At 40.3% G+C, this 25,805-nt stretch overlaps 2 protein-coding genes across 6 annotated transcripts; both read left to right on the top strand.

The window, feature by feature from the left end:
- The first annotated feature begins 2,174 nt into the window (after window positions 1–2,174).
- LOC105380105 (cytochrome P450 4g15) lies at window positions 2,175–12,700 on the top strand. Its single transcript, XM_011549602.3, has 10 exons — window positions 2,175–2,503; window positions 3,256–3,345; window positions 3,967–4,077; window positions 4,319–4,507; window positions 10,340–10,536; window positions 10,663–10,717; window positions 10,805–10,985; window positions 11,604–11,755; window positions 11,990–12,172; window positions 12,508–12,700. The coding sequence occupies exons 1-10, from the start codon at window positions 2,347–2,349 to the stop codon at window positions 12,654–12,656; spliced, it is 1,464 nt and encodes a 487-aa protein (XP_011547904.3). The 5' UTR covers window positions 2,175–2,346; the 3' UTR covers window positions 12,657–12,700.
- A 716-nt stretch (window positions 12,701–13,416) lies between these two features.
- On the top strand, window positions 13,417–25,773 carry LOC105390640 (protein smoothened). Of its 5 annotated transcripts, none has more exons than XM_048622549.1 (12): window positions 13,417–13,623; window positions 17,605–18,259; window positions 18,739–18,952; window positions 19,524–19,644; window positions 20,305–20,383; window positions 20,554–20,654; window positions 20,966–21,089; window positions 21,451–21,518; window positions 21,682–21,815; window positions 22,148–22,318; window positions 24,046–24,252; window positions 24,586–25,773. In XM_048622549.1, exons 2-12 carry the CDS (start codon window positions 17,605–17,607, stop codon window positions 24,992–24,994), a joined length of 2,283 nt encoding a protein of 760 aa, XP_048478506.1. In that variant the 5' UTR covers window positions 13,417–13,623; the 3' UTR covers window positions 24,995–25,773. The 5 variants fall into 5 exon arrangements, with proteins under 5 accessions (XP_048478506.1, XP_048478509.1, XP_048478495.1 ...); XM_048622552.1 differs by having other exon boundaries at window positions 21,451–21,560; window positions 21,724–21,815; XM_048622538.1 differs by lacking the exon at window positions 21,682–21,815 and having other exon boundaries at window positions 21,451–21,652.
- Window positions 25,774–25,805: the final 32 nt, after the last annotated feature.

Here is a 25,805-nt window from a genome sequence, read left to right as displayed (position 1 = left end):
AACTACGCCACTTAGTTTCGCGAAAAAAAAGTTTGCCTCGCTCTAGTCACGTGGCTGTGGCATAGAACAACGTGGACTCGGGTCCTGTGGTGACCAAGAAAATTTCTATGGAGCAAATTTTTTTTTAAATAACTACTTAGTAAAATTGAAAAACTCGTGGAACAAAAGTGGTTTCCCTCCGAATCACCTCTTTACTTATACCAATTTTGCAACACTCTGTAGCGTACAGCGTAGTTTAATTATCTCTCTTACTTTACTCAAGGTGTTATAAAGAGGTTGTTCTAAGACGGAAGGGGGTAACTTAGGGGGTAATTTTGAACAACTCTTGAAAATTCCCGTTTTTATTTACTTCTCTTCATAAAATTATTGGTCACGTGACTATGTGCCTACTATGATTACGATACTAACATAACAATCTGTGATTGTAAGGACTCCTCAGAAGGGTTTATTTTTCATATTTCCAAAATTTGTTTAGAGTGCCCCCCAATGAGTCATCTCTGCTTGTTATTGTTACCCACCCAATAACTTTAGGTACATAAACATACCACACGGGATTCCACCCTTTCACAAAATAAGGTTATTATTTATTTATTATCCAAAAAACAACATGCATGGTTACAGTTTACAAAAATTGCCAAACTGCTATTGCAAACTGCAATAGCAGCTCTTGCATCGGCAAGCTCTTGGTTGGTATTACATATTTATAACTATACACAGCGTCGTCGCACACTAAACACAGTAACAACATCAGGCATACAGATATTAAGATAAGGATACATGGATCAAGGTAGGTACCTAACTAAACTATGCTTAAAATGCACTTATTAGATGACGCTTAAGTTTGTTTTTAAATTGATTTTTAGTTAAATTTTGGTTACATAGTTCTTCCGGGAAGCTTTTGAATATTGTAGGTATCACACAAACACCCATTCGAGATCCGTAGTAATTAGTAGGTACTATAGGAAAGGACCTAGCTACCTACTTATGAGCTTAATCGTGCCACAAGGGATGTTATAATGTACCCCAGATAGAGGTAGTAAATAAAATAAAAGAATTGGTAAAATAAAAATACTTACCTACCGGTCTATTTAATATTATTTTATGAATTTTTCGTATTCTAGGTGATGTCTGGTGTTGTAGTTGTAGGTAGCCAAGGATTTACAGTTTGGGATATAATCAAAAAGATTCACTTCATTTATTATTGATCTCTAATTTTATTGACGGTGCACCGCGGTGGTGTTTTCAAGATCAGTGAGCAGATATTTATTATATCTCAAATATTGGGTTCCAACGATTACGAAATCATTATAACATAACATACGTCCTATATCTACCTAATCAGGTGATAATTCGCTTAGGTATATTTGTTTAAGGCAAATCACGTGTGAAATAAGTTAAACAAGAACAAGCAATCCACACGTGTGGAACCTTGGTCACCAGACTAGACTTTATTCAAATAGATCTTAGCCTAGTCGTTCTAGACGAGCAATGTAGGTACCTAAGATATAAGTAATGATTGCAGTTTAAGGTGTACAATTTGATTGATGATAACTGTGATTTAAGTAGAGCTAGTCAGAAACTGAGTTAGCATCGTTACCTCAGAATCAAAATCGGAAGTTTAACATCTTGATTCTGTATATTATTTATTGATAACTTATTGGCAGAGCGAGCAAACTGATGCAGTGGGCTGATAACTACCCAAACTACCTAGTGGGTTCCGTGCATAGCATCGCCACTGCAACGGTGAAGATGGAGGTGGCACTTTGATAGACCTCTGTCTCTGCCTGAGTGGGATATGGAGGGTTTGTGTCTTGCCAGACAGTGACGTGGGAGACAAACAAAAAGTGCGTAGGGTTCAGGTTCAGTCTCCTATTGTACATAATATGAGTAGTTTTTGAAAGTTGTCTAATGCTTACGTCTACCTAAATAGTAAATATCCAATATTTGAGTTAAGAAGACGTACTTAGTTGGTACAAGTTTTTACCCACCAGCTATTTTGATACTTAGCAAACTGTGTTTGATTGTAATGTGACAAACGACTGTGACATCCATCGTTCAGCTTCTACGCGCTCGTGAATACCTAAGTACCTGTATGTATATTACTTCCATAGATCAATATTTATTTTGTAGACGTTTTGCCGGTCATGATGCATAAGTAATATTTTGCAGACCATGGATGGAGTATAACTTCATACGCAGTCGTGCCCTTACTTATCTCATGACGGTCGTCTGAGTGTTGTTCAGTATATACTTATTTATTTTGCTCCTAGGGTGGTACCTACCTATTTAACTTTCATAGCATAGTTAGCAGTTATCACAAAAGTGAATACTTAGGAACGTATAAAAATGATAGTGTTAATATTATTACTATCCGTTTGTGCTGTATATTATATTTTCTACAGACTAAAACGAAAATCCTTGTACGAATTGTCCCGAAAGTTACCCAATAATGGTTCATTACCGATTATTGGACACGCACACTGGTTCATGGGAGGTCCTGAGCGTAAGTAACAACAATAATTAAGTAGGTCTATTAATTTGTACTTAATTATGTAAGTACTAGATAAAATTTATGGACTTTTTTGCGCCTAATGGGATACTTTAGTCACATTATTGTAGCAATTATTTTTCTGTCTAGGTATTAATTTATATTATTGATTGGTTTTTCATAGAAAATCAAGAGGTTTAAATCCGGAAACCGGGGGTGAAACACTAAAATAACGTTAAAACATACTTAGTACCTCTAGGTCGATATATGCAGTGCCAAAGGAATGCTTTACTTTTAGAGCTGTAACCACTATCCATAACAAAAAAAAATACTGTGGTACTCGGACACTCTGGTAGTCACCAGCGGGGGGTCCTTCTATACAACTTTTGAAAAAGTCACGTGACCAAGAAAGTTTATATGTATACAGGTTTTGCAAAAAGGGTATACTAAGCCGAATGGGGGTGTCTCCGGGGGTAATTCGGAACAACGTACTTTCTACAAATTTTGTACATTCGAAAAAAAAATGTTCTCCATAAAAATTCACGTGATCAACAAAGTTGACATGGAAAAGAAAAAAAAATGTTGTTCTGAATGACCCTCTGAGTCACCCCCTTTCGGCTTAGTATACTTAATAACTTACCCTTTTACAACACCATGTATTTCCTCAATTCTTCTCTATGTCTTGGATAACTATACTTACCTTACCCTATTTTAACACCCTGTATACATAGTAGAGTGTATACTTAATCGTATTATATTTTTTGCAGGAATGTTAAATAGCATTCAAAAGCTAGCTAAAATGACTGAAGAAACAAATGGTGTTGGAACAATTTGGATTGGTCCTCAACTTTATGTCGGTATGTACCTATCATGTAACACTTGTGTGTCCTTTTAAAAGTGACTTTACGTGCAATTAAATGAAAACATATTAGATTAATTTACTTAAGCACATATTAATGCACCAGGGATAAGAAAAAAACTGTTACATTTTTTATACTTAAAGTTTGCAGAAATAATTCTCAACATTTAGCACTTCGACCAGTTGTATTTGCAAACATAGGCAAGTATTTAGGCATAATAATATTATGTTCGTCTTGCGTGTGCCTGTGGAAAAACACTGTTGGACTAGGATGCCAAATATCTCAGCCAGTCTCCATGATATGTAGGGACCCTGGCCCGCTACCTGCCATGCCACCCAGCGATAGATAGCAGTGTTACTACCGATATTATTATAAAAAATAAGAAAATTATTTATAAGCTAGAGAATTACCCTCCAGGATAAGTAACGTCCTTCGTGTTTTACTTTATATTAAGTATCTACTTATATCTTATTACTGAGATTCACGAGCCCCCATATATCGCCCACTGGTCATGTCATGTAGGACTAAACTACCCAGATACAGTGTGCAGCGTTTTTAACGCTCACTGAATAGAGTACATACAATTTACTTATTTAGATACAATGTGTATATTTTCAGTAATTACAAATCCTGATGATGCTCAAATTATATTGGAGACGTGTCTGCAAAAGGACTCATCGTACAGGTTTCTTCAAAAATGGCTTGGAAATGGGTTATTTGTTGCCCCAGGTAAATAGTACATAAATTACAATTAAATGTACCTACCTACTTACCAACCAATGATATCGATGTTATAGCCATATACCCGTTACTACTTTTTTGTCTGAAATTAACGTGCGTATTTTTATGATTTTAAATTTTTATTTCAATAACTACCTACCTAGTTACTTACCTATTGTGAATCCATCTATATTTCTATCGTTGTCTTACTTAGAACGTTTAATATTATGGATTACCTTTTCAATTTCAGTGGATCTATGGAAGATTCACCGAAGGGTACTTTTGCCGATTTTTCACAAACGCAACATCGAAGACTACATCGAAGTATTCGGTGAACAAGGACAGGTGCTGGTCAGTCGACTATCGGAGAAGCTGACGGTCGACAAAGAGTTCGATGTGTTTAAATATATTACTTCGTGCACTTTGGATATTGTGTTTGGTAAGTAGGACGTAGGTTTTACAAAGTAAGATAAGTACCTAAATTGTTAGCGGACTAATGAGGTTGCAGCAGACAGCAACGTCCAAACTTCACCCTAAAAACTAAGATAAACCAAAAATCGCAATTCTCTCTTTTAATATTCACATGGTTCCAATAAGAAAATATGACCCATAATGTCCTACTTGAGGTAAGTACTTACGGACAATAATTTTATTGGGGCACAACACAATGAACCAAAAACTAATTTTGGTCTCTATCATAAAGCAGCATTATAGTTACAGTTACCAGTTACCTAGATACTAGTAGAATCTCCGTCGTCGGAAAACTTGAACATTTTTTATTTGCTGATGCAAAAATTATTTGAACAGGTTCATGATAGCTTTTAGAATATACTGGACCGTTGTACTTTTAATGACTTTTTGTACAATAAGAGCTTATATTGAATATACCAACAGGTACCTAAGATTACAATCCGATTACGATCCGCTGGAGTACAAAGGTTCTGGAGTGGAGACCCCGTGTCGACAAACGGCGTGTCGGTCGCCCCCCAACCCGTTGGTCTGATGATCTGCGGAAGGTAGCGGGAAGCCGCTGGATGCAGATGGCGGGTGACCGTTTGGGGTGGCGATCGTTAGGAGAGGCCTATGTCCAACAGTGGACTACAGAAGGCTGAGAGAGAGAGAGAGAGACCTAAGATTACAGAGGAGTTAAAGACAAGGAGCCCCTTATTCGAATAGAAAGTACCTAGTTTGTAAAAAAAATACGTTTATCAGAAAATTATATAGGTAGGTATTTATACGCTGAATAACATTTGAATTTAGTTAACTTTGACTCTAGAAAAAGTAAATAATAACTAAACTAAGGTCATTATGTCATGGCACAAGAACTCATCAAAAGAGACTGGATGTACTTAAATATGCGGGTTTAAATTGTGTACCTATACCTATACCTAGGTAAACTACATTCGATTGTTAGATATGGAATCTAGATAGTTTGTACCTACCAAGCTACACAAATGCAAGTACATCATGTTTTTTTATACTTACTTACATCATCTGCTCTGATCTTTGAAATTGTAAATTTGAATTGACCTCTTCGTGAACTCTCTTTTGTGTCTGAGTTCTGTAACAAAAACACAAACTTATCATATAATGTAGGTAGGTCCATACATAAATACCATATATTATTATTATTATTATTACATACAAACATAGATAATTCGTAACCCTTAAACAACCCTTTCCATAGAACGATGAACGTAACTATGCACTAATTAAACCACCTCACCACCAGTGGCGGATTTACCCTATAGGCCAAAAAGGCCAGTGCCTAGGGCGGCAGATTGAGAGGGGCGGCAAATTTGGCAAATCTGGGGCACGGCAGTGCCCCAGCCAAGTCTCGAGCAAAACGGGCACGGCGGTACCATCTTTTCTTGAAGCGATTCGCGGCAGTTTCGCACCTATATCTTAGTGGACAAAGCTAGTTTAGGTTTTCGGTGAAAAATAGTAGGCATTATAAGAAGCTTAATTTCGAAATTACATGCCAATTGAATTGATAGTTTTATAGTTTAGGAGTTACGGTCGATCAAAGTTACTCCATTTTGTCACTCACTGACTCACTGACCAACTGACAAAAAGTTATGAGATCTCATAGAAGCCAAGTCCTATTCAAATTATTTTGTAGTTATAAATCAACATTTTGTAATTTTATCATTAATTTTATCATTAGTTTTGTTTCAATTATAGTGTTTATCATGATGGTCACTACCGACTTACCGACTACACATGCTCTAATACAGTAATAAATTATAAATAAATAAATAAAATAAAATTAAGAATACTAATGTTTACATATGCGGTTTGCGTAACCTAAAATGCCGTTTTATTTGTTTCATTGCCAAGGCACTGTAATTATAATATAAATAAAACTATTGATAAAATTACTAAATGTTGATTTATAACTACAAAATAATATGAATACGACTTGGCTTCTATGAGATCTCATAACTTTTTACGATGGAAAGACTGCATCGGGAGACTTGGCTTTTTTTACATTTAATGTTTTTGGTGGGATAGCTTTTTTTAGTTTTTTTTTTTTTATATAAATAATTATACGTGTACACAATCCATGTATAAATTACGATTATAAAATACGAAAACGATTAATAAACGCTTTGTAATATTTCGATAAAACCAGATTCTGGATCATAACATATCTATCTTTGCTTCTGCGAAAACAGAATTTGGAGCATATTATTATTTATCCAAACTTGGATAGCACTTCGCATGGCACACCGCTGCACCGGTGACAAATTGTTCAGGTGAGAGAAGCTTTTATTGCTTTAAACGGGTTAAAAACTACCTACGATCTACTTGAAGTTAATTGATTCAATATACCTAGTTAATCGATGATTAGCTATGCAAATTTAAAATCTCGAAGGAAAATAATGTAAAACTTATTTGATCTCATGACGACCGAATGGCGTAGTGGTTAGTGACCCTGACCACTGAGCCGATGGTCCCGGGCTCGATTCCCGGCTGGGGCAGATATTTGTTTAAACACAGATATTTGTTCTCGGGTCTTGGAGGTGCCCGTAAAATGGCAATAGGCCCGCCCCCTATTACATTGGGACTAACATAACACTCTGGCGAAAAGTGGGTGCAGCAATGCACCTCTGCCTACCCCGCAAAGGAGTACATTAGTACAAGGCGTGAGTGCGTGTGTGTGTGTGTGTGTGTGTCTGTCTCTGGCATCATAGCACCCGAACGAAAGAACCGATTTTAATATTATTTTGTGTCACATCATCACATGTGTTCTACGGGAGAGTGTTCTTAGACCATATGTTTGCTGATAATCGATTGAGCCGTTTAAAAGTTACAGATGTTTTACGCTTTAAAGTGGGGTTTTTTTTATTTGCCTGTCAAATTAAACTTGTTATGTCAACATTAAACTCTTTAGTACGTACATAGCGGGTTGCAAAAATTATCTAAGGGTCTGCAATAGGGAATCGAGGGTTGGCATTGTCATAGAATTATGTAGTAAATGATGCTCTACAGCCTTGAAAAAAATCACACAGGTAGTTGAAGAGTCTAGCTAGGTGCTGAATCCTTCGAATTTAAGTAAATGATTATGGATAACTGTAAATTAATTTCAGAATATCAAGAAAAACCAGTCAATCACACTCCCGTATTGTAACAACTGTGTCGTAATTATAAAGAATTTTCATATGATTTTTATCATATTATAAAGTTAAAGGCTTGGACTAGGCGCTAAATACCTTGTTTTTTAATAAACACACACTTATTTTGTGTAAATTAATCCCAAACTTGAGCAATTTTTTTCCCTCAAATCTTCATACAAATATCTATGGCGGCTTTCTGTGTTATAAAATCATAAACACAAGTGACGTTTGACTCAGTTGGCCGCTGGCCTCCAAAGAAGGGTCACGTCGGTTTAGGCAGCACTGACAGCTCGCGATCTTATCGTGTACAGATACAAAATCACTGCACATTGGTTGTCATTGCACTTTTTCAACTTTTATGACACCAACATAATTTGATTTGAAATTGAGGAAGCATAATTCTTCCAGTATATTCAATACATTAAATTAAATTAGATAGTGTGCAATATTCTCGTGATATTACAGTCTCGTAAAGGTCTGATGAGGAGCAGGAATATAGCGAATGGATCTAAGTGATGACAATACGCACGAACATTAGGTTAGGGATCAAAAATACAGTCTCTTGGTGCTGGTTGAGGTATGGTCTCGTGAGGATCTGATGAGGGCAGTAACACGGTGGTGGCTCAATTTTATTTCAAAGATGTTAATAGCTAAAAGCATCGAGTTTGGGCTATTAAGTATGTTTTTCAGAGAGAGAGAAAGAGATTTTGTTTTTCCTCTGGATGTGTTAGGTTTACTGGGTTTACTAAGTTCATTCTGTTAATGGCATCAAGTTGTTATGTGTTCATAAGTAATAATTATTTATTAACAAAATGCTGTTGATTCTCCACGAAAATGTAAAAATAAAAATAAAATAAATAAAAATAAATTCGTAACGTAAAATTGTCAATGACGGAATTTCTTCTATAGACAGTAGCCACAAAAAAAACAAACGATAGATGGCGTGATTTGAAGATAAAGATACATTTTTTCGACACATAGACAGCAACAACAAAAAAAATACAGATTTAAAGAAAAGAAACACATACTTATACAAAACAACAAAGAAAAAAAAAGGATACACATCAAAATAACTGGAAAAAATATAGGCCAAATTTACTTGTGTGGGACAGGGAGTACCATAATATTTTTTTTGGGGTACTCCCCATCTATGCGAAATATAAGCTTGATATCTTTACCCGTTTCTGAGAAAAAGGGCGGTGACAGACAGTCAGTCAGACAGACGGACAACAAAGAGATCCTATAACGGTTGCTTTTTTTCTTTTGACGTTCGAAACCCTAAAATTAAGTAAAAATATTATGCTGCCAAAAAATGTACTTACAGGTATTGAAAAAGCGGTATATAAACAAATTATACCAGCAGAGGGTTCACCATTTAGCTGAATGTTACTTAGAAAACGGCCTTGAGTGGCGGTCAAGTTGGTCCCCGCCTGCGATACTTTCCATTAACATTGGGACCATGTTTTTAGCGTACAGTCAGGTTTTTAGTTTTTTATAATTGTATTTTTTTATTTGTAACTTTTTAGTTGTTTTTATTTTATGAAATTTTACGTCGGTATAATTTTTTATTTTAATAATTTTGGTGTTGTTATTTAAATACCTTCAATATGCATATTTTTGTAATGTGAAAATCAAGTCCTTTCATTTGATACCTTACACGGCAAAGTTGAATTATTATTTTTTCGATCATCACGTTATGTCCTCAAGAGGGCGCTAATGGAACGTCACATAGCCATCGCGCCATCAATACGCTTCTAACAATACCTCATACATCAAAATCTATCAAGCCGTTTAGGCTACAGGAGGGAACAAAGAAACAGACAAACATACATATATACATACATACAATCAAAAAACATTACCCTCCTCCTTCGGCAGTCGGGTAAAAAGGAGTAAGACAGGGGGTCATTCTGAACTTTTGCTCTACGAGTTTTGGAAATTAACAAAAAAAAACCTTTTTCATAGAAACTTTGTTGGACATGTGACTTTTTACCATGGAAAATGAATATTTTTTTTCGCGAATTTGCAAATCTCGTAGAACAAAAGTTGTTCAGAATGACCCCTTGAGTCATCCCCTTTTGGCTTAGTATAGCCCTTTTGCAACACTATGTATTTACTTTGCTTTGTCGTCGGGGTTCAGTTGGCTGGAGGATGCCCGAAACTTATTATCTACACTTTAATACTTTTAGTTACCTTTCTACAAGTAAATACCACATTTGTTTGAGAAAGCTAATCGGGTTCCGAGTATAGAGTAAAGTGGCACCCCTATTAATTTCTACTCTTTCCTGGTGCCTACCAGTGTAAGTAAGAATTATACTTACTTACCCTTAAATCACCCAAAATGTACTTGAACATAATTGTCAATAAAGTTGGCGAGTAAAAGTTTATCGACCCACTGTGCAAACTTACATGTGTGCGTGTCACTGCGTGTGCTGTGTGAAGAGCATTGAAAACCCAAAATTGGCGCGGCACGTCACCCTGTACGGGCCCTTAAGACAGAAATATCATTAAGTTCACTATCGTACTAATAACGGAATTAAACTAACGTATTGAATTTCAGAAGTCAGTAGTAGGGGCGGCAAAATATTAATGGCCTACGGGCGGCAAATTTGTAAATCCGCCACTGCTCACCACCGCCACCACCATTGCAGAAACCGCGATGGGCGAGCGCATGGACGTGCAGCAGTCGCCGGAGACTCCGTACCTGCGCGCGCGCAACACCGTCATGTCCGTCATCAACATGCGCCTGTTCAAGGCGTGGCTGCAGCCCGAAGTGCTGTTTCACCTCACGCCGTACGCGAAGCTGCAGAAGGAGAACATTGACGTCACGCATAAGTTTGCTGATGAGGTAATTTTGGCACTACAAATGTGGATTCTGGTTGAAACTACCAGCACGGTATAGCTGTATTCTCATGTTTATAATAATACTTTCATACTTAGTTTTGGTTATTTATATTTAAAACGATGTTCTCAGGTTATACAAAAGAAGCGAGCTGCATTTGAAAGTCCAGACTCCAACGGTGTCAATCGTAAGTACCTATATAATTAGCATGTTATGAGGTCAAGCATAAAAGGACCTATTTTTAATTATCTTTAAAAACAAAATCGTGTTTCAGACGCTCGAAGTGATATACTGCAGCAATTACTAGAGAAGGATATTAAATTCTCTGATGAAGAACTTCGAGAGCACATCGACTCCATCACCATAGCTGGCAATGACACCACGGCTCTGGTCATAGCATACGCTCTCGTGCTGCTGGGGAGCCACCCACGGGAACAAGAGATGCTCTTCGACGAGTAAGTACCTACCTATTGCAATATTCTAAGCCAAATAGGGGTGGCTCAGGAGGTCAATCAGAACAATTTTTGTTCTACAACTAAAAGTAAAAAGTTAAATACGTGACCATCAAAGTTTATAATATGAAGAAACTTTTTTTTGTGAATTTCCAAATTTTGTTCAGTTTGACCGACCGAATGGCGTAGTGATTAGTGACCCTGACTACTGAGCCGATGGTCCCGGGTTCGATTCCCGGCTGGGGCAGATATTTGTTTAAACACAGATATTTGTTCTCGGGTCTTGGATGTGCCCGTAAAATGGCAATAGGCCCACCCCCTATTACATTGGGACTAACATAACACTCTGGCGAAAAGTGGGTGCAGCAATGTACCTCTGCCTACCCCGCAAGGGAGTACATTAGTACAAGGCGTGAGTGCGTGTTTTTTTGACCCGCTGAGCCCCCTTTCAACTTAAGTAATAGGTAGTTATACCACTTTTGCGACATCCTGTGTACTCAAATAATATGATCAACAAATAAGCGCTAATCCAGAATATAATACCTACATGCCTTTCTTGAAAGAACACCACAACGAGTAGGTAATAAAATAATGACTTAAGTATAATCATGTCGGTTTCAGATTGCAAATGATTTTTGGTGATTCGAAGAGACCACCAAACAAAGAGGATCTCGGTAAAATGGAATACTTGGAAAGAGTTATCAAGGAAACCATGAGGTTGTACACGGTCGTCCCTGTGATTGGCAGGGAGACACAGAAAACTGTGCAACTTTGTAAGTTACCCACAATCTATACTTAATTATAATTAGGCCTTAATAAGGCTTATTCTTAATCTTGACTTTTTATACCCTACTATAGATTAGGTTTAATTACGACGGCAACAGCTATAATTTTGACCCCCATTAAGTTATGTTAAGTTTCGAAAAAAAGTTGTTCATAGTTACCCCCTGAGTTACCCCTTTCTTTTTCACTTTTTAACATCCTGTATACCTATTTGACATTTTCAGCAAACTGTACCGTGCCTGCAGGCGTAGGGTGCGCAATACTACCCTTCGTCATGCACAGATGCAAGAAGATCTGGGGCCCTGACGTGGACAGCTTCAACCCAGACAGGTTCCTGCCAGCCAACAGCGTCAAGCGACACCCTTGCGCTTTCATTCCATTTAGTTTTGGGTCTAGGAATTGCATAGGTATGTTTATTAAAATGAACATATATTAATTAATTAAAATACATTAACTTAGTACCGGCGCCCCTGAACTTAATAGCTATACGTACCTACTTAGATAGTTTAAAAAGGTTTAGTAAGGCGACAGGGGTAACTCAGTGGGCTATTTTGAACAATTTTCGGAAATGTTGGACCAACAAAGTTTTTATGGAAATGAACCTAGACGTCATGTTTTGTGGGAAATTTTAAAAGTTGTTGATAATGACCCCCCGAATCACACATTTCCTTTTCTAACATTCTGCTGTTTTCCTTTATGACTAACTAGTTTAATTAACTTTATTTATATCCAATCTTTGCAGGTCGCCACTTTGGAATGCTAGCGATGAAAAGTATATTGTCAAATGTCCTAAGAAGTTACAAGATAAAATCTAATGCCTGTGAACAGTTAAAAATTGAAATACTTCTTTTCCCGGTAAAGGGACATCTTATATGTATAGAAAAACGTTAAATTAAACATGGCAATGTAATAAATAGGTTTTTCTAGTTACCTAAGAAGGCTTTCTTATTTTAAAGAAACTTAGACGAGGTTCCTATCTACTACTCCTATTACTGGAAATACTGGAATACATACATACGTCATACATAAGCGTGTTATCTTGCAGGTAAGTAGTCAAAGGAATAAACTCCAAAGCCCAGAGGAGCGCCATTCCTTTTTTCATATCATAAATTAAATATTGAATAGGTACTCGTAGTTAGTGAGTAATGAGTATATGGACAAGTGGTAGGACAATGAAACGAAAACTCACCCTGGTTTATATCAGTAAGTTTGTAAAAATATTTAGTTATAAGTATAAACGTTAGTTACATAGGTACTTACTTAATTATAACAACGGTAGCGATTCTGGAGTTTATGTTTCAATGTACCCCACTTACTTGGAAGTAACTACTTGGTATTTATGTTCTTTGATCTTCTTCATGGAAAATAATAAGTACTTACTTAACTTACTTCATTTTTGAAATAATTTCTCTAATCATACACCATTCGTAGGCAGGATGCCTTCATGATAGAGAAGTACCTATTTGTGTTCCTTGGGAGACTTACCCGCCAGGAAACAAAGCTAACATAGCAGCAGGCCAGCATCAGCAGGTGGTCCACCACCAATAACGTGACCGGACACGTTATTTTTCTGAGATCACAATTCACAATCGACCAAAGTTCAATCGAAATTATTATTTCGTTATTAGTACGTCACTAGCTACCATAGAGACAATAATAAAAAAAAAGTAACACAACGACAACATGGCTGACGCTTTAGCATTTTCTTGATGCTAGGTTATTTGTGTTCTTGTATTTAATTTTGTGATTAGTTTTCTAATAAATGTCTATTGTTAAGCGGTGAAGAAAAGCTCATAAATAGTGTTAAGTGTTCTACTCCAATATAAGTGAATAATGTTATAACATTACCGCAAAAAAGGTAAGGTGTTTTTCGAAACTGAAACAGTAGTATTAGGATAACTCATAATTTTCTGTAACATCACAACATGTTTTTCTAAATAGGTAGCGAAGTCATTAACCATGGAATTCGGGCATCCGCCTCCGAACCTGGCGATGCCGCCCCCCGGCATGGGCAGCATGGGGCCGCCTATGGGCCCGCCGCCCGTGCGTCCCATGCGACACAACTTTAGGCCTTACAACTCTTTCCAAATGCGCTTCCCCCCTCAGGGTCCTCTTAATATGACCCAAGACGACTTTGATGGTAAACGCTTACGTAAATCCGTTATGCGGAAGACGGTTGATTACAATGCCGCAATAATTAATGCTTTAGAAAACCGCGTATGGCAACGCGACTGGCGGGATCGCCACGCACTGCAGCCCGACGCCATGTACACCCCAGATCTGATGCCCCCACCATCTTATCCTGATAACCCCATCAATGCAGTCACAACCCGGTTTGTAAAAACTGCCACCAATAAAATGAGGTGTCCTATATTTGCCGTTGCTTGGACACCTGAAGGCAGGCGTTTAATTACTGGTGCATCTTCTGGTGAATTCACATTATGGAATGGTCTGACATTCAATTTTGAAACCATTCTTCAAGCCCATGACTCGCCAGTCAGATCTATGGTTTGGTCTCACGGAGAAGGTTGGATGGTCACCGGAGATCACTCTGGGTTCATTAAGTATTGGCAAAGCAATATGAACAATGTGAAAATGTACCAAGCTCACAAGGAAGCAGTACGTGGAATTAGTTTTAGTCCTAGTGATTCCAAAATTGTTACCTGCTCTGATGATGGAACCTTACGCATCTTTGACTTCTATAGATGTCAGGAAGAAAGAATTTTGAGAGGCCACGGTGCTGATGTCAAATGTGTGCAATGGCATCCAACAAAGGCATTGATTGTGTCAGGAAGTAAAGACAATCAGCAACCAATAAAGTTATGGGACCCTAAATCTGGCACTGCTTTATCAACACTGCATGCCCACAAGTCCACTGTGATGGATCTCAAATGGAATGAAAATGGAAATTGGCTTATTACAGCTTCTCGTGACCATTTATTAAAATTGTTTGACATTCGCAAACTTGGTACTGAATTACAAATATTCCGAGGTCACAAAAAAGAAGCATCCAGTGTTGCATGGCATCCCAACCATGAAGGATTGTTCTGTTCAGGAGGTTCAGATGGAGCCATACTGTTCTGGAATGTAGGTACAGACAAGGAGGTTGGATGTATAGAAGGAGCTCATGAATCAATAGTTTGGACAATGGCATGGCATCCATTAGGACATATTCTGTGCTCTGGTTCAAATGATCACACATCAAAATTTTGGACTAGAAATCGACCTGGAGATCTCATGAGAGACAAATATAATCTGAACACTTTACCACCTGGTGTCCAAGATGATCATGACCTTGATGAACCAGCAGTTATTCCTGGAATGGGACCTGAGGACAAAGTAGAAATATTCCCCACTGATACTGATAAAGCCATCCCTGGATTAGATTTAGACACAACATTTTTACCAATGGACCTGGACAAAAAGGTGAAAAAAGTACCATACAGCAAACCTATACCAAGACACTTCCAAGCCCAGTGGAACAACGGTCCAAGCTCTGATGATGTAGCCACAGAAGCATTGTCCCAGGTGTTGGCAGAGTCTCTTCCTGGGGCCCTGCCGCTGCAGCAGATCAAACCCACAGCTATATTCATTTATGGAAAACTGATTCCTGTAGAAGCTGGTTCTAAACTTGAAAAGGCCATAAATGAGGGTCCAATAGCATTAAAAAGGTATGTAGCCACTGGTGAAATAGAAGAATTAGATGATGTCATGCCACATTTAGAAGATGATGCAGATGACGAAAATTTCACACCATTTGAATACCCTGATCCAGCTAAAGATGAAAATGATGTAGAAGGAAATGAAAACATGGAAGAAAATTATGATAACTATGATAATTATCAAGATGATTACAACAATGACATGATGGATACCAATGAACATGACAATGACGGTGATCACAATAATTACAACAACAGGCCTAACATGAACATGAATATGGGACCTATGGGTCCTAGACCACCTATGGGTATGGGACCTCCAGGCATGGGCAATATGAGGGGAATGAGGCCACCAATGGGCAACATGCCACCTATGCATCAAATGGGTAACATGAGAATGGGACCCCCTGGCATGGGACCTCCGCCAGGCATGGGACCTCCACCAGGCATGGGCAACATGCCCCCTCCAGGCATGGGACCACCAATGGGAAACATGCCACCTCAAGGGATGGGGCCTCCAATGGGCAACATGCCTCCTCCAGGCATGGGTCCTCCTATGGGCAACATGGGCGGGCCGCGGCCGCCATTCCACGACAATGGTTTCAACAAACCGCATTTCAACTCCAATTTCGACGACCAGTCTTACTCTCAAAACAATGAAGATTACAATGACGACGATTCGTACGATCAAGGTTACAATAATGATGATGATAATAATAGTTACAACAACGACGGAGACGGTGACGACGACGACAGCTACTCGAGGAACCAGCGGTGGTCGGGCGGGTTCCGGGGCCAGAGGGGCGGGCGCGGGCGCGGCATGAACGGGCACGGGGGCGGCGGCGGCGGCGGCGGGGGCGGGGGCGGGGGGCGCGGCAACTGGCGCGGCAACCAGCGCGGCCAGCCCTGGCGGGGCCGCGGCGCCAACAACAGGCCCTTCCGAAGAGGCGCGAAACCACTCCACAACTAACAGACACTTTGACGTTACCAGTGTCAGTATGCATGCGTTGAGTTCTTCAATCGAGTGATAAGTGTAAAAACGAGTGTCGGCGATACTGCAGCGATGTACATATTTTTATTTACCTACAGCTTATGTTTTAATGTAAGGAACTTAAAAAACAATAAAAATTCGTTAAAAAAACAATTTTTGAAAAGATATATCTACCTCAATTTGTTTTAACCATGTTTTTTACAGAAGTTACTGGTGAGTTGATCTGACCTATTTGTGAGTTATATTAGCTGTTGAATGCATTCAAAAGTGTATGTTTAAAATGGCAGGTTATCCATTGGTGTTTGGAGTAGGATCCCGCGGGATTTGAAGACCATCAACTGGTGTGAACTTGGAAGATCTCTTGGCAGAACCAGTAGCGTCAGCGCTCCAGAAGTCGTCACATGCCGCAGCGACTAAAGTCGTCTTCACCGTTCTTATAGTAAGATCCTGGTATTTTGTTTTGTCAATAATAAAGTTTTCCAATCAATAAAGAACACCTTCTAGTTAAGCTTATTTATATTAAATTACGAGCTTATATTTTTCTGAAATAAATAATAAAATGAATAAGAATAACCTTCGTCATAATGATATCGTCCAAGGTATTCCTCTCCTGTAGTCTTTGCAATAAAGATGCTCGCTGTAAAACGCCTCTCTGAAGTGAACAACTTTGAACTTGATAATAAATATGGGGCATAATAACAAACATTTAAATAACAATTTCATTATTAATTCTATCCTTTCTATAACTTGCAATCTTGGGCTTCTAATTATTTTATTTATGGCTTGAATTATCAACACCTATTTCATATGACTGATGCACAATAATTAAAATGTTACGAAATACTCATAACATAATGTATTTGGTAGTTTTAAGAAAAAATACTTTAGGGGCTTAGCGAATAAAGTATAGTTACCCAAAAGCCTTCCTTTATCCTTGGACGATAACAATCTGTTTACGAAAATGTGTACTTAAAATAAAAATATTTTTTTTATTTTTTGCGCCGTTCACTCTTTGTAGATGTTCAATAAAGGTCTGGAAATTCAAAGGGTTTCATTTAAAAATCGCCCTGAACCTGAATAAAGAACCATTGAAAAGTAAATTGTAGTTTTAATTCTCTAGCATTACATTTTCGCACTGGTGCAGTGAATCGGCGTGGATGTAACAGCGGCATCTCTCTTGTTGCAGATGTGGCCGGTGCGGGTGCTGTGGTGGCTCGCGGTCTGCCTGCCCGCGCTGGGCAGCCAGCTGGGCCCCGGCGACAAGAACTCCATCATAGAGCTGGGGGACAACTCCACGGAGCGGCTGGAGGCCATTGCAGGGACGCCCAACTACCGCCTCATCAAGCCAGACAAGGGGTCGCAGTGGTTCCCGGAGCGAGAGCTGAAGTTGGATAGCTGCGTGCGGCGCGCGCGCTGCGAGCCCCTGCACAACCGCACGTGCCTCGGCGCGCGCCTGCCCTACGATCTCACCAGCGTCCATCTCACATTCTACGACACCCAGGAACAGATTGAAACGAAACTGGAGCTGTATCGAGAGCTCATAAATGTGCCCAAGTGCTGGGCAGTCGTGCAGCCGCTGCTCTGCGCTACCTTCAAGCCTAAATGCGAACGAATCCTCGACCACGACATGGTATACCTCCCGTCGTATGAAATGTGCAAGATCACGCTAGAGCCGTGCGCTATTCTGTACAACACGTCGTACTTCCCGTCGTTCCTGAAGTGCAACGAGACGCTGTTCCCGCCCAAGTGTGAGAACGCGGCGCGCGAGATGAAGTTCAACACGACGGGCCGGTGCCTGCCGCCGCTCATACACACCGACAACCCGCTGCATTTCTATGAAGGTGAGTCGCTGAGATACTTGATAAAGGCTTGATTAGATAGCCTCTAGTTCATGTTACTCATTAGATACTGTGCCCTATTATGTATTTACTTATTAATGATGAAATTGTTTACATTTGCCGATATTATGAAATCAGATTCTTTTTGTGTTACATATCGATAGATTTTTCCCCACATTCATACCAATTCTTGTGTAAATTATATACACATAACAGGCATGTCTGGATACTTCGTTTACTTACTTCACTGGCTTAGCTATCCGTAATGGATCTTTGACCACAGGTGGCAAATTGCAATGAAACCTACACATCCGGTTAACCTAAATCAAACCGGAGTGGGCCAACCTGGTGAGAAATAAAACAATCAAAGATAAGGAAGAGTTTAGAATTAGAAGCTTAGGTAGAGTTTAGAGGTTCCAATCCAATTTTTCAAAAGCACAAACTAACCCCAACACTAATCTACTACCTAATTCATCCCTCAGGCATCCCAGGCTGCGGCATCCCGTGCCTGGACCCGCTCTACACGGTAGACGAGCACCAGCAGATCCACCGGCTGGTGGCGTGGGGCGCGGGCGCGTGCCTCGCGCTCAACCTGCTCACTGTAGCCACCTTCCTCATAGACTGGCGCAGCGCCAATAAATACCCGGCGCTGGTGATCTTCTATATCAACGTGTGCTTTGCTGTCGCATCTATGGGGTGAGTTAGTGATATTACATGATTAGGTCCGCCATTTTGTTATTTATCATGAAAGAAGAATAAAATAGCGGTCATGAGTCGCCACGTTCCTCATACATAGGTAGTGTCTTCTTGCGCATTGGTTTGCGTGGTTCCTACTATACTGTAAATAAAATTATGGACCCATACTCAGAGTCATGTGCCAGAGCTGAACTCCAAAACCACCAAATTAAGTGTCATTTCATGGTCCTTGCTCCGAGCTTTGTCCTCGAGTTTGATCTTATCTGATTCCGTTTTTGTTAGCGTAGCTAGCGAGGTCAACATTTTGGCCATTGTTACGTATTATTATAAATATAATATATACCGTAGTTACATTTATGCACCTCCGAGCTCCGTTGTATAACTTAACGTTATATACGTTAAGTTACCCACCAGATTAATCTGGACAACGGAGGTGCAATAATGCATCAGGCTACTAGTGCTCTTCAACCTTACTGAATCCTAATGTATTTGAATGTATAGAAAACCTTAACATTTTTATAAACTCAAATATTCCCACTTGTAACCTCTCCATTATCTCTCTCTCCCCCAGATGGCTGGTGCAGTTCGGCGTGGGGTCGCGCGAGGACATCGTGTGCTCCAAGGACGGCACGCGGCGCCGCGGGGAGCCCTCCGCCGAGGAGAACCTGTCGTGCGTCGTCGTCTTTGTGCTGGTCAGTTTGAAAGAAAGAAAGAAAGATAAAACTTTATTTGACAATGACAGCAATCATACTTAATTATACACCATAATATAGAACTCACGTATAAATTTGCTGTCCGCCAAAAAAGCGTCCACTCAGCTATTGCAGCGCCCTTGGCCACAGCCAAGGACACCGCGCTGGTGTTTCAGTGGAGGCCTCTTTAGTAGTGACGCACAATAACATTAAATAAAGACAGACAGAGTTTGTAGACACTTACATAGGGTATACATGATAACCACCAACCCGCACTAAGCTAGCGCGGTGGACTGGGCTGGGCCTAAACGATCATTGGAAGGAAACCCGTGCCCCAGCAGTGGGAACCTGATGCGTAGTGATGAAGAAGATGATGATGATACATGATAAGAGTAGCCACAGACGTTGACTCTCGATCCCAGGCTGACAGTATGAATATAGAGCATGATTGTTAGGATCACTTCACCGACAGCCACTTTCACTCACTATTTATCAAACAAACCTTTATTTAGCTGATAAAATCTATTGATATCCTTGATAGTATGCCTATTGCTATTGAAAGCTGCTTTGATGCCTTATTTTAGCGCTACCTGTTTAAAAAAAAGGCTCCTGACGATTGTTCAATCAGTATTGTAAATATTAATTGTTGTTTGTTCCAAGGTGTACTACTTCATGATGGCGGCGTGTGTCTGGTTCGTGATATTCACGTACGCGTGGCACATGAGCTTCCGGGCTTTAGGTGAGGTCACTCCACATATTAATTATGAACTTTATCATTCATCGAGCTGAACTGGTCAATGGACCCGACGTACTAGACAGTATCTGTAAAAAACTAATTGAAAATTCGTAAAAATATAAGTATACAGTTTTGAACAATGGATTAATCTATGTATTTGTATTATTTTTCAGGTAAAATACAAGACCGCATAGACAAGAAGGCGGCATACTTCCACTTAGTGGCGTGGTCGCTGCCGCTCATACTCACCATCACTACGATGGCGTTCGGAGAGGTAATTACAATCTAGATATCACTAATATTACAATCATGCAGAAGTTTTATTTGTTGTTTATTGATATGATGCGTGTAATATTGTGAGACTAGAGGGAGACAAAGGACAGTTTTTCAAAACTTTTCGCGTAAACCGCGCTAACAAATTAATGTAAAATGTGTCATATGGAATCTTATGTATTAAAACACCCATTAGCAAGCTGGCGTCCCATTGCCGATCCGTCACGCTCCCGCCCCGTCATGCCAATTGATAAAGCGTGATAATGTCTATGTTTAATGAATAACACTTCCTAGCAATGCCTTACTCTTCAGGTGGACGGCAGCAGCATCACGGGCATCTGCTTCGTGGGCTACATGAAGCACTGGATGCGCGCCGCCATGCTGCTGGCGCCGCTCTGCACCGCGCTGCTGCTGGGCGGGTACTTCCTCTGTAGAGGTGAGTACATGAGCTACACAGCATGGGTTGCTTTTTAAGTCGCGTCGACGCATGTAATTTGCCTTATGTAGATTCCTAAATCCCAACACTAGTCCACTATCGTACCACTATCGCACTTAAGCAATGCAGCATTGCATTGATGTTTGATAGCAATGCTGCTTACGTTGTGCGTTGCGTTGTCGCGGCCAATATAATATATTTTATGACTATTCTTTTGGGACGACGCGGCGCAACGCAGTGCAACTAATGGGGCCTCACTCTTAATACGTCAGTGGAGCTGAGGAACAATGGACATAAGTCTATACAAGCAGCACCCAAAGCCCTCCGTTCACCTATTCTAAATAATTTGTTCCTCTTCCAGGCGTATTCTCCCTGGTAGCCGTCCGCGTGTCCAGCAAGGACGTGATAACCCCTCGAGCGTCGAACAAGATCCGGCAGACGATCACGCGCTGCTCGCTGACGGCGGCGCTGGTGGCGGTGTGCGTGTGCGTCACGGTCGCCTGCCACGCGTACGAGTTCCGCAACCGCCGGCTGTGGCAGCGCGCCTTCCGGACCCACATCATGTGAGTTAACCCCTCGCCTGTCGAACAAGATCCGGCAGACGATCACGCGCTGCTCGCTGACGGCGGCGCTGGTGGCGGTGTGCGTGTGCGTCACGGTCGCCTGCCACGCGTACGAGTTCCGCAACCGCCGGCTGTGGCTAAGCGCCTTCCGGACCAACATCATGTGAGTTCGCAGCAAGGCTAGCTAGTGGGACTGGGAAGCGAAGGAATACTAAATAGAAGCTGGCCTTCACAATCTATACAAATGTACAAATTATGAAATCCTGTAATGTCAATCATTTAAATAATCGCACCTATACATTATTTTATTTTATTGCTTACCTGGAGGTTGTTGAGCCCTAATACAGTCCCCTGATTTATGAAGAAACCTGACCCATTTCGGTGTAACTGTGCTACCTTTGAGGGGTCAGGTTTCTTTAGCCCCGACTACGTATAGTAGTACGTATATGTATATTATTTACTGTAAACTAAACTAACATTCCCTTAACCCCTCAGCTGCCGGCTCGAGCAAGCCTTCGACTTGCGCGGGCGCTGCGTGGCGGGCGCGCGGCCTTCCGTGTCAGTACTTCAGCTGCGTCTACTCAGCGTGTTCGCGGGCGGCGCGCTCATGGCGTCGTGGACGTGGACGCCGGCCGCGGCGCGCGCCTGGCAGCGCTACCTCGCACGGTGGGTTACACAACTAGTAAACCAAAGTCGTAAACACAATCTGTACTACAACAAGAAACTTAAAACATTGTTTAACAAGTGTTTAAAACGAGATTTGACAGATTTTGTAGCCGTTTGACAGCGCTAAACACCTGTTAAATTCTGTCTATGTTTTGTGGTAAGGCCCAATGTGTTAATGACATTGTCTAGTATTTATGATTGGTTGAAGCGTTACAGTAAATGTCTTATTTGCCTTGCTGAAACTGTGTGTTCGTCGCGCGATTTACGTAAGTGTGTAGGACGTCAGAGTAGAAAATATTACTACCTAAAGCTGGATCCACATTTGTAGCTGGCCGTTATAATGGTATTAGCTTTACAGGTGGTGCTGACATACCATATAGAGAGCCAGTGATATTTGATAAAGTGGACACTCAAAATATAGCTACCAACCTCGCAGGCGAACAAAATAGGCGAAGCCGCTACTCCAAATTAAGTATTACGGTGTTAAAATAATGTTTTTTTGATTATACGTTAGAATTACATTTGAATAATTATATTATGAAATTTTGGAATATGCTTCAAGCTATCGTACCTAATAATAAGCTATAATTTGTGTGACTGTGAAATCGTTAGATCTCTAGTTAGATAAGCCTACCAGCAACAATCTTTTGCTTTCATCAATCGACTCACGCGAACCGCAATAATTCTCGAGATGCTCTACAATGTTTCCTTAGTGGGCGGTTGTCTTGTCGAGCTAATTGTGTGTAATAATGACATACAATACAAGCAGAGGGTTATTAAGTTAATAGTTGTCACGTGTCCTGGCAACATTAGGCGCAGTTTGTGCGTAATGTGGAACAAATTGATGTCCTAATCAGTCACGTTTCGTACGCACTTGCGTGTCGCTAATGTGCCGATACGCATTAACATATTATTACGTGCTCACTTTTATCTTTATCTTTGTATTATGCAATGAAAACTACTAGTCCAATGTCCACATACATTCATAAAAATAAAGGTTTTGCAAATACTTTTGTTATTGTCAGTTGCTTTCCTACAATTTAAATAACTTATTAAAAGTAAAATGCGATTTATACATAACATTTTTTTTTTTTTTTTTTGTTCCTTGATTGTTCTAACATGCGATCAGTCGTTGGACCATAAGCAGTTCTTTTGAGCGGTAGAGTGACTTGCAGAACTGGCCTCTCCATTGATAGGCTGTCCTTCATTAAAATTTATTCAGTTTTATCCAACTGAATAATTGTCCCAGATGTGGCTTCGTTTAAGGCGACGGGTCATTTCTGTCTGTGTTAGACATCGCGCCAGCTCATTTTCATGATTTGTTACCCTGTCTCTGTAGGCTTTTGTGAGATGCTTAACTTCCTCTTTCACAGTAGGTATTTCTAGGTAAGCATGTATTTCATCAGTTTTTGTAAACCAGGGAGCTCTTGCTATGGTCCTCAGTGCATTATTTTGGAATCTTTGCAGTATTTCAATGTTGCTGTTTTTTGCCGTACCCCACAACTGTATACATAACATTTATTCTATTGAATAGATTTGTGCTGAAATAGGTTTAATTTACGTCTCCATGACTTTCGGAGTATGGGGGTACAGGAAACCTGTTGTATTTTTAACAACACTGTGCTTAATTATTTTGGAAATAAAGCAGGTGATTTTAAATTGCAAAAACTTTAAAACCACGATTACAATCCTGCATTTTTATCTAAACATCACAAATGTCATTACAGCAAATGCGGCTGCAGCGTGGAAGCGGAAGCTGGCGCTCGCCGAGCTCACAAGCACGAGCTGATCGCGCGCGCGTACCGCCGCCGCGACGTGCTGCGAGACCACGGCCGCCTGTCCATCTCGCTGGGCCGCTCGCGCCAGGACCCCGTCGGCCTGTTCCTCGACAACACCGCGCCCATCGACTACCCCGACGACGCTAAATACGAGAGGTCAGTGTTGTAGATGGCGCCACCGCTGCCGTAAAGGTTATTTTCCGTCATGGCTAAGGGCAGGAGTCGGTGATACTGCCTTATAAAACACCAGGCTCATCGGTAGAGGTTGGTTTCTGAAGTTATTGAAAATGTCTATTGCTGTTTATACAAAAGGGAAGCATCTGTGGAATGCAGATTATCATGTGAGGTTACAAGGCAGTTTTGATATCAGATAACAAGAAGGGTGTGGGATGCTGAGCTGTACCGTGTGGAAAGAACCTCTCTGCTTCATATGCCCTAGCAGAAAAATCAAATAGTCTACCAGTCTAATGTGTGTATTCCTATCAACAGTGGCGAGCTATCCTCTTCATGGGCGGCGAACCTGCCGCGCTTCGTGCGTCGCCGCGACGCGCTGGTCCTACCAGCGCACACCGCGCACGCGCACCACTCGCACCACTCGCTCAGCTCGACCCCCGACCGCCGCCACTCGCAGGACTCGCAGATCAGCATCAGTCTGCGCCACGTCTCCGTCGAGTCACGACGCAACTCGCTCGACAGCCAACTCTCCGTCAAAATTGCAGAGATGAAGACCAAAGTGGGGCGAAGGAGGACCAAGCACGGGAAGGCGAAGCGCAAGCACAGGACTGCGAGGAAGGAAAGCACTCCGTCGATAGAGAGCCAGATTAGCCGCTATTGGTTGCAAGCTCTGCAAGCCAACAATGACCCCTCACGCGAGGAGGTCAAGTTCAGTTTTGACTAACGATTTTATATAATTGATGATTTTTAAACTCGCACTTTTTAATACTCTAGCTTGTAAGGATTGAAGTTCAAAGTAAGGATAACAAAACGTCCAAAGCTATTTTTAGTAGTGGTTAGTTGCGATTTTGCATAGTGATTAAGTGTCGTGGCTAAATGATGTTTGTAAGTATTGCTTTATACTTATATCAAACTGAAGGGAAGACTGATATGAATCTCATATTTGTGACATACATGACAATATTATTTCTGTAGCAATAATTGCATTTTTTGTGATATTGGTAACTTTCTAACAGAAGAACAATGTGCCATATGAATGTAATACAAAAGAATACTTACCCGTTGAATTCGACTGATATTTACATTAGTTTTAAGTTTTGCACTTTATTAGGCATTTATACAATGATCATCTTGTGAATAAGTTATTTATAAGATTTTGATATGTCCATAGTCCAAGTTGTATACATGGTGATATATTTAATGCGTACAAAATGAGTGGTTGTGACACTGATGAACTCATAAGTTGAAGTTTTGAGTATAAACTTGTCATTGCAGTGTAAAATGCGACTATTACGTTAACTATTAAATTAGATTAACTCTAATCGAATGTGGTATTGCATTGTGCGTGTCTCGTGAACCGCCTGTCTCATTGTAATATCTGTATAAAGCTTTAATGTTGTATAATATTTTATACATACCTACGTAATTTTTGCTACAAATTTATCAGTTAGTATAATAATCAACTCAGTGTTTTATATTTTACAATAAAATTTCATTTTGTAACGACCTCGTTTCATTAAAACTTCGAAATAAAA

Source organism: Plutella xylostella, chromosome 3 (assembly GCF_932276165.1).
Source record: "Plutella xylostella chromosome 3, ilPluXylo3.1, whole genome shotgun sequence".
In the NCBI taxonomy this organism is placed as follows: domain Eukaryota; kingdom Metazoa; phylum Arthropoda; class Insecta; order Lepidoptera; family Plutellidae; genus Plutella; species Plutella xylostella.
The sequence above is the reverse complement of the archived record's forward strand: the minus strand, read 5'-3'. Positions and strand labels throughout refer to the sequence as shown.